Source organism: Nicotiana tabacum, chromosome 11, assembly GCF_000715075.1.
Source record: "Nicotiana tabacum cultivar K326 chromosome 11, ASM71507v2, whole genome shotgun sequence".
NCBI classification, from domain to species: domain Eukaryota; kingdom Viridiplantae; phylum Streptophyta; class Magnoliopsida; order Solanales; family Solanaceae; genus Nicotiana; species Nicotiana tabacum.
In genome coordinates, this window is record NC_134090.1 from 83,328,255 (window position 1) to 83,337,535 (window position 9,281).

At 39.6% G+C, this 9,281-nt stretch overlaps 1 protein-coding gene across 1 annotated transcript; it reads left to right on the top strand.

Moving 5' to 3' along the window:
• The first annotated feature begins 215 nt into the window (after window positions 1-215).
• LOC107826880 (tubulin beta-1 chain) lies at window positions 216-3,345 on the top strand. Its single transcript, XM_016653919.2, has 3 exons — window positions 216-727; window positions 1,636-1,905; window positions 2,409-3,345. The coding sequence occupies exons 1-3, from the start codon at window positions 334-336 to the stop codon at window positions 3,086-3,088; spliced, it is 1,344 nt and encodes a 447-aa protein (XP_016509405.1). The 5' UTR covers window positions 216-333; the 3' UTR covers window positions 3,089-3,345.
• Window positions 3,346-9,281: the final 5,936 nt, after the last annotated feature.

Consider the following 9,281-nt stretch of genomic DNA (forward strand, 5'->3'; position numbering starts at 1 on the left):
TACGTGCCACCTTTCACATTCATATTACTGCTATGTACAACTAACTATACACGTACGGTGATTACGACATCCCAACCCACCCCAAAATTTTCGTTACATTTCAAAATTCAAAAATTCCCACTAAAACGAAACGTTTCCACCACCGTTACAGTTAACGGCGAAAAAGCTCCCGTTTACTCGCGGCTTTCCAATATATAAACTCTCCCTCTTCTCTGCTGCATTTCCCAAATCCAAATTATTCTCTCTACACCACTAAAACCCTCACTGGTCCTCTCTCCTACACAACAAAAGCACATAAAAATCCAAAATCAAATTCAAATTTCAGCAGCAAAAATGCGTGAGATTTTGCACATTCAAGGAGGTCAGTGCGGGAACCAAATCGGAGCCAAGTTTTGGGAAGTTATCTGTGCCGAACACGGCATTGATTCCACCGGAAGGTATGCAGGAGACAATGATCTTCAACTGGAGCGGTTGAACGTTTACTATAACGAAGCGAGTTGTGGAAGGTTTGTTCCACGCGCCGTCCTCATGGATTTGGAGCCTGGAACTATGGATAGTGTCAGATCTGGGCCTTATGGTCAGATTTTCCGGCCCGATAACTTTGTCTTTGGACAGTCTGGTGCTGGTAATAACTGGGCCAAGGGTCACTACACTGAGGGAGCCGAGCTTATTGATTCGGTTCTCGATGTTGTGAGGAAGGAGGCTGAAAACTGTGACTGTTTACAAGGTACTTCATATATCTCCTTAATTTCACTATTTAGTTGTCTATTAAACGTTTAAATTTCGATATTACTAAATTAATCTCTTTAATTGATCGGGTAGGAATTTTGTAGTATTATTTTGTGGAGAAACTGCTTGTTATTACGGCAAATGATCAAGTGATATGTTACTTAACACTGTAATTCTGGTTGTGTTTTTTATTTTATTTTTTATGATTGTATATTTATCTTTAATTGATCGGATAGGAATTTTGTAGAATTTATTTTTCAGAATGTAAAATAGATTGTTTATTGTGCATCCTTTGGAATGTATTTGAATATAAGAGATACGGTACCTGTTTGAATGAGCGCTTTGGTTTAACTTAGGTTTCTCATATATTAGCGCATATGAAGGTTCGGTGTGTTTGTATTTCAATTTAACTGAAAAACGTCTTTCATTGTGGTAAGAAAATATGTGTCTATTTTGGCTAATTTGCTAGTTATGGAGAATAATTGAGTGATATGCTACTTAACACTGTAATTTAGGCCATATTTGTTCTTATTTTATTAGTTATTTTATTTAGCCTGTTTTGAGCAACTCAACTATTCTCCTAATGGCTATGTGATGGTTGCCTCAATTGCTTGAAACCTCTTTGCTTAGTTAATGCCTTATTTTTGGTCCATAACTAAGTCAAATGAAGCAGGTCTATTACTATGTAATGCGCTTCGGATTTTATAAATTCAGACCCTGCTTGCATGAGTCTTTGATCTAAAATAGATTGGGTTTTTAGACCTTTAAAATGAATAAAAGATTGGGCTGGCTACCTTTAGCTTACATCTTGTGAATGCATTTTGTGCTCGAAGTACAATACCTTGTCCACTAATAAGTAATCTGATATGTTAAACAAATGAATTTGGACTTTGTTTTTGATTTCAGGTTTCCAGGTTTGTCACTCTTTGGGAGGTGGAACTGGATCAGGAATGGGAACTCTCCTTATTTCAAAGATCAGGGAGGAGTACCCAGATAGAATGATGCTTACCTTCTCTGTTTTCCCTTCCCCCAAGGTTTCAGACACAGTTGTTGAGCCCTATAATGCTACTCTCTCTGTTCACCAGCTTGTTGAGAATGCTGATGAGTGTATGGTGTTGGATAATGAAGCTCTTTATGACATTTGCTTCCGCACTCTCAAACTTACTACACCGAGCTGTAAGTTTTCCCTTTTTAAAGTTACCTGTTCTTTTTCTAATGCAACCTGATTCTTGTGTGCTATATTTTCATATATTTCATGCACCTTGGGTTAGTTTTATCATCTATTTTGACTTAAAATACCCCACTAAATTTGAGATGAGCTGGGGAAGGATCGGGTGCCATTCATTTATGTATGTGCTGAACATATTATATGTTTCTAAACTTCTCATTTATCGGAAAGTTGATTTGAAGTATCATTTTCAGTTGGTTATCTAATTGTATTTAGAATCTTTGCTATCCTTTCAGTCAATATTATGTGCAAAAGTTTTTGATTGTGTATGATTCTGGTTGTATGATCACTACATATTAGTGCTTGCCATCGTTTTCCTTTCTTCCATTTTAAAATCGTACTCAGCCCCCCTAATTTGGTGCATGAATTCTAGTGAATGTACCATTTTTATTAATATACTTCATACAGTGGATTTTGTTGATTTATTTACTGATGGATGAATTTGCCTCAGTTGGAGACCTAAACCATTTGATTTCTGCCACCATGAGTGGTGTAACTTGCTGTCTCCGCTTCCCTGGTCAACTCAACTCTGATCTCCGCAAGCTTGCTGTTAACCTCATCCCATTCCCCCGGTTGCATTTCTTCATGGTTGGATTTGCTCCACTCACATCTCGTGGGTCGCAGCAATATCGAGCCTTGACTGTTCCAGAGCTAACACAGCAGATGTGGGATGCAAAAAATATGATGTGCGCTGCTGATCCTCGTCATGGTCGATATTTGACTGCTTCAGCTATGTTTCGTGGAAAAATGAGCACCAAGGAAGTTGATGAACAGATGATAAATGTGCAGAACAAGAACTCTTCCTATTTTGTGGAGTGGATCCCTAACAACGTAAAGTCAACAGTATGTGACATCCCTCCAACTGGTCTGAAGATGGCCTCAACTTTCATTGGTAATTCCACCTCAATTCAAGAGATGTTCCGCAGGGTTAGTGAGCAATTCACAGCTATGTTCCGCAGAAAGGCTTTCTTGCATTGGTACACCGGAGAAGGGATGGATGAAATGGAGTTTACTGAGGCTGAAAGCAACATGAATGATTTAGTTTCTGAGTACCAGCAATATCAAGACGCAACAGCTGAGGAGGAAGGTTATGACTATGAAGATGAGGAGGAAGAGCATCAAGAAGCTTAAGGAACTCAAGTTGTGAAGTATATCCAGTGCAATTATGTAGTAGTGGCTGTCAAGTTTTCTATTTTTGTTTGGGATATTGGAGTGCTGTGCTACCGTGGTGGCACATTTACTGATTCCTTTGCGTTGTAGTTGATACTTCTATACATACCTATTAGTATATTGAAATCTTATGGATAACATGTTTAGGTCCTTGATTTGAAATATCTTGGAAGGGGAAGATGGCTTATTTCTTAAGCAATATATGTTTTGTGCTTTAATTTTGACTGATTAGTGTCCATTATCTTGTTAATCAAATTACAAGTGCTAAAATGCAATCCCGCAGGCTACATTGAGTTCTGTTGGAATTTGTCATTTGACAAGCCCATTGTTTTATTGTTGCTCCACTAATTGTTGGGCTAACCATAGTCATGTAGTAGTATATACTTGCTTAGAAAAGCTGGTTGTATTAGCTAGAAGGTTGTTACTGCCTACTGTACCTACATTCGCTTAGAAAAGCTGAACTGTATAATGCTGTGTCGGTGTAACCCATTCTTCTACTTAAGGATGGCAATGGGGTGGGATGGGTGCGAAGCGGCGTAGGTTTCGTTTGATGCGGGACGGGATAAAATAATTTTAAAAAAAATTAAAGTAGGGCGGGTTGAGGGTTTAATGCAGGTTAAAGGCGGGTCGGCTTTTGAATTATGAACTTTTCTAAAACAAAGTGATCATTTTAACTACAAGTATACATTCTTATTGACTAGCAATTTAATTGTCGGTTTCTTTCCGAGGAAAGCATTCTGTTTTTGTAATTATTGTGCTTTCATTAATCTTTTGATATTTAAAAATGATAATTGTTAGTACTATATTGGTATGTTCATATCGGGAATCGTGACAGTGAAATATATTATGAACTGTTAAAAAGGATGATTTATAAAGCTTCTAAGATTTGTTTTGTTTCAGCTTTATTTTGCTGATAGTAATTAAACATTCATAATTAAGGAAGAACGCAAATTGAAAAACAATGTATTATTCATATACCAACTGACTGATTGGGTGATAAAATCTTGTCTTTCTTATTTCATGGACAGTGCATGATTAGCTTTATACATTTGGAAAATTATGTTACTACTAATGAGATCATTTGGCAGAGCATGTAACTTAACACTATGACAAAAAAAAAAAAATATAATTGCTTGAATAATATTAATCTCTTCAATTTTAAAAATTATAAAATATCAAACTAATTTGTTTTAGAGAAAAAAATAAAAGAAAAAAGAAAAAAAATTTAAGCAGGGCGGGGTGGGGCGGGTTGAAAATAGAAAAATAACTATACGCGGCCAGTTGAAATTTTTGTAGGTTTTGCCAAACCCGCCTCGTCCCGCCCCGCCCTGCCCCACTGCCATCTGCCATCCCTAATTTATTAAATCTACTACTTAGTTAACGCAAATACATATCTGTGTTGGCTAGTCATTCCATTAGAGCTGGTTACTTGAATACATTTATTGTTGGCTAGTCATCTCCATTCGAGTTTGCTAAGGAAACTTTGTATCAAATATCATGGAATTGCTGCTTAAGGAGATAACGTAGAATTAGTGACAAACAACAGAACCAATTATTCTTCGAAACTGAGTCTCGATAGGTTGTGTCATTGGACAGCATACCAGCACAATTGCGTTAAAAGGGTATACGGTTAGAATAGGGTTGCCCGATTTTGCCATTTAATCGAGATCAGGTCAGAGCACGAAGATAAAGTATCAAGCTTGAGAATCGAGGTACTCGTCGAGATCGAGGCCAACAACGATTGAAACCATATATGACCGACTTCGAACGAAGCACAATAACGGAAATGCGAGATATCTGTAACCGGTCGAAGATCTCAGTAGAAATTCCGGAACAGATCAAATTAAGGGCGGTTGTTTAGACTAATCATGGATTTACTTATGTAATTGGAGTTATACCATAATTAGGATTCCTTTACTATACAAAGAGGAGTCCCCACCATTTGTAGACACCTTACATTCACGAATATCAAAGCAATATAACATTTCCTAGCTTACATTCTTGTTCATCAGCTTGTTATATCCTCTACCATTCTGGCATTAATCTATTCGAGGGCATACGAGCTCGAGAGCTTAATTACGTTGCAAAGCCGGTTAGCTTTAATTTATTGTCAATTCCCATTGTTCATCTTTATATTTATCCATTAGTATTAGGTGAAATCAGGTATCCTTAAAACTATATAATAAGTTTAATTGTTATCCAATTTTTAAGGTAAATTGTTTGGAGCTCACTGTGGGGCTAAGGATAATAGTGATTGCCTAGTATTAATCCTCACAACACACACTGCTTTTACACTTGTTCTCGTAAGTGTCTTTGATTTCAGGAATACACATGTAAAACTCTCAAGCAGTGCCCACTCAAACAGACACCGACCTTGGTCTTCATGGCAAGAACGAGCACATAGTCGCCCCCGAAGACGGAGTACCTCCAATCAATCCCGATGGACCATAGGCCGTAGATCCAGTCCATGTCAATTCTTTTGTTGCAATTCATGGAAATTTAGGCGCCGATCCTGAAAATAGCGTCTGCTGAGACACCCGCGCAGCCGATCAGAACGCACAAAGTGGTGAAGAATGCGGGATTAGCTTTCGAATGATATTTGAAATGTTGCAGACTCAGCAAGCCGCGATAACGCATCTCAAAACTCAAAATCGAGCACCAAGCATAATCAAACTCGATGCATCACATGAAGTTATTCACAGGGTCGAGCCTATACCGGAAAAATCAAACGATAATGGATCGGGAGCTGACCCCGCCATTATGAAAATGCTCGAGGAGCAACTAAACTGATTGAATCAGGAGAAAAGAAAATTGAGGCTAACGATAAAAAGGCAAAAACATATAACTCACGGGTTGATCAAATACCGGGGGCACCCCCGATTTTAAAGGGTTTGGATTCGAAGAAGTTCGTGCAGAAGCTTTTCCTACCGAGTGCGACTCCGAAGCCCATTTCGAAGAAATTCCGCATGCTAGAAATTTCTAAGTACAATGGCACCATTGATCCTAATGAGCATGTCACTTCTTATACATGCGCAATAAAAGGAAATGACTTAGAAGTTGATGAAATTGAATCTGTTTTGTTGAAAAAATTTGGAGAAAATATATCGATGGGGGCAATGATATGGTACCACAATTTGTCGCCCAATTCCATTGATTCCTTCGCCATGCTTGCTGATTCGTTCGTAAAGGCACACGCTGGATCAATAAAGGTCGCGACTAGGAAATCAGGCCTCTTCAAAGTGAGACAAAAGGACAACAAATCCTAAGAGAATTCGTATCTTGGTTCCATATGGAACGCATGGACCTACCCCTGGTCACCGATGATTGGGCTGTTCAAGCCTTCACTCAAGGTTTGAACGAGCGAAGTTCGATACTATCATGATAACTTAAATAGAATTTGATTGAATATCTAGCTGTGACTTGGGCCGATGTGCATATTCGGTACCAATCGAAGATTAGAGTCAAGGGTGATCAGTTAGGAGTCTCTTCCGGTTCCGTTTACCCAAATATATTTGAAGGTAGAATTCAAAGAGACATCGACGGAGAGCCCCGATCAAACAGAGTCGATACTAACCATACAACGCAGATTGTAGAAATAGTGGACTCGGACGTAATCCCGTTCAGAATGAATGAAGCAATGATCGAGGATAAAATTCTCGAGGGCTCATGAGCAAGAGTGGATTCGATAAAATGTCGAGCCCAACGAAGCTCCACAGTTATCACAATACAATTTCAGCGTCGATGCATAGGGTATTGTATCATCCATTGGATGGATCAAAGATAGTAGGTAGCTCAGACCCCTGCAGACCAATCCAGCTCAAAGGAATCCAAATCAAATGTGCAAGTACAATGGAACCCATGGTCACAAAACCGATGACTATAGACAATTAAGGGAGGAGGTAGCTCGTTTATTCAACGAAGGTCATCTTCGAGAGTTCTTGAGTGACCGAGCAAAAAATCACTTCAGAGATAGGGATGCAAATAGGAAAAACGAGCAGGAGGAACCACATCACGTGATTCATATAATCGTTGGTGGGGTCGATATTCCTCAGGGCCCAATATTTAAATGCACTAAAGTTAATCACAAGGGAAAAACATACTCGAGACTACTTACCAGAAGATACCTTATCTTTCAACGATGATGATGCAGAAGAGATCAAACAACCTCATAACGATGCACTGGTAATATATATCCTTATGAACAAAATTCAAGTTAAATGTGAGTTGGTTGACCCAGGTAGCTCGGCAAATATTATTCGGTGAAGGGTCGTAGAGAAACTCGGCCTTCAGGATCAGATTGTGCCCGCAACTCGAATACCCAACCGCTTCAACATGGCAAGTGAAACCACCAAAGGAGAAATCATTTTGCCCGTAAACATGGCCGGAACTATCCAGGAAATGAAGTTCCATGTAATCGAAGGTGATATAAGATACAACCGCTGCTTGGAAGACCTTGGATTCACTATATTAGGGCAATACCTTCAACGCTTCATCAAGTCTTAAAATTCCCAATACCGGAAGGAATCAAAACGGTACGGCGAACAACCAGCATCCAAATAGATGTTTGCAATTGATGAGGTAATACCAGTATCGGCACTAACATCAACAAAAGGACCAGAATTAAAGGAAAAGAAGGAAGTCAAATAGCAACCACAGTCGCTGGCCTCGACCAGATCGGAGCAGCAGGAAATTATCGAGGATGATGATTATATGATTCCTCGAACCTTCGTAAACCCTGATGATTCCGATGCCACGAAGTCAACAAATGAAGAGATGGATCAAGTCATACAGATCGAGCATCTGCCTGATCGAAAGGTATACCTGGGCACGGGGTTAACTCCCGAGCTCAAGGAAAAAATCACTAAATTCCTTATTAAAAAATATGGATTGTTTTTCTTGGTCCCACCTTGACATGACAGGGATCCCACCGGAGATTACCACTCATCGATTGAGCTTGGACCCAAAGTTCAGGCCGATAAAGCAAAAGAGAAGGCCGCAATCCGAGGTAAAGCATGCATTCATTAAGGATGAGGTAACCAAACTTCTCAAAATAGGATCCATCTGGGAAGTAAAATATCCCGAACTGTTAGCAAATTTAGTCGTAGTCCCCAAAAAAGGGAATAAACTTAGAATGTGTGTAGACTACAAAGAGTTAAACAAAGCATGCCCTAAAGGCTCTTTTCCTTTGCCCAACATCGATCGCATGATCGATTCCACGACCGGCCACAAGATCCTCAGCTTTCTCGATGCCTACTCCGGGTACAACCAAATACAAATGAGCCCGGAGGATCAGGAAAAGACTTCGTTTATTACTAAATATGATACTTATTGCTATAATGTACTGCCGTTTGGATTAAAAAATGCTGGTGCTACTTACCAATGCTTAGTAAACCGAATGTTCGAAGAACAAATAGGTAAAGCGATGGAGGTTTATATTGATGACATGCTAGTTAAGTCCCTGCGTGCAGAGGACCATTTGACACATTTGCAGGAAACCTTCGACATATTGAGATAATACAACATGAAGCTCAACCCCGAGAAATGTGCATTCGGGGTCGGTTCGGGCAAGTTCCTCGGCTTTATGGTGTCAAATCGGGGAATCAAGATCAACCCCGATAAAATCAAGGCAATCGAAGACATCACAGTCGTAGATAGCGTTAAGGCCATACAAAGATTAACAGGGCGGATAGCCGCTTTAGGCCGGTTCATCTCGAGGTTTTCGGATCGAAGTCACAGGTTCTTCTCACTGCTAAAAAAGAAGAACAATTTCACTTGGACCCCGGAATGCCAACAAGCATTGGAAGAATTAAAATGGTATCTTTTGAGCCCACCATTGCTTCACACTCCGAAAGCGGACGAGTAACTCTACTTATATTTGGCAGTCTCAGAAGTTGCGGCCTAGTTCGAGAAGATCAAGGTACGAAATTACCTGTTTACTATGTTAGCCGAACTCTAGGAGAAGCTGAGACCCGGTACCCATACTTAGAAAAATTAGCACTTGCTCTAATAAGCGCCTCTAGGAAATTGAAACCATATTTTCAATGTCACCTAATTTGTGTTGTAACCTCTTACCTCCTCCACAACATCTTGCACAAGCCCGAACTCTCGAGCCGACTGTCCAAATGGGCCATCGAAATCAGTGGGTATGATATCG

Coding starts and splice junctions, on each gene's coding strand:
- LOC107826880 (XM_016653919.2), top strand. CDS start 334: ATGCGTGAGATTTTGCACATTCAAGGAGGTCAGTGCGGGAACCAAATC. Junction 728..1,635: donor AAACTGTGACTGTTTACAAG/GTACTTCATATA, acceptor TTTTGATTTCAG/GTTTCCAGGTTTGTCACTCT. Junction 1,906..2,408: donor CAAACTTACTACACCGAGCT/GTAAGTTTTCCC, acceptor AATTTGCCTCAG/TTGGAGACCTAAACCATTTG.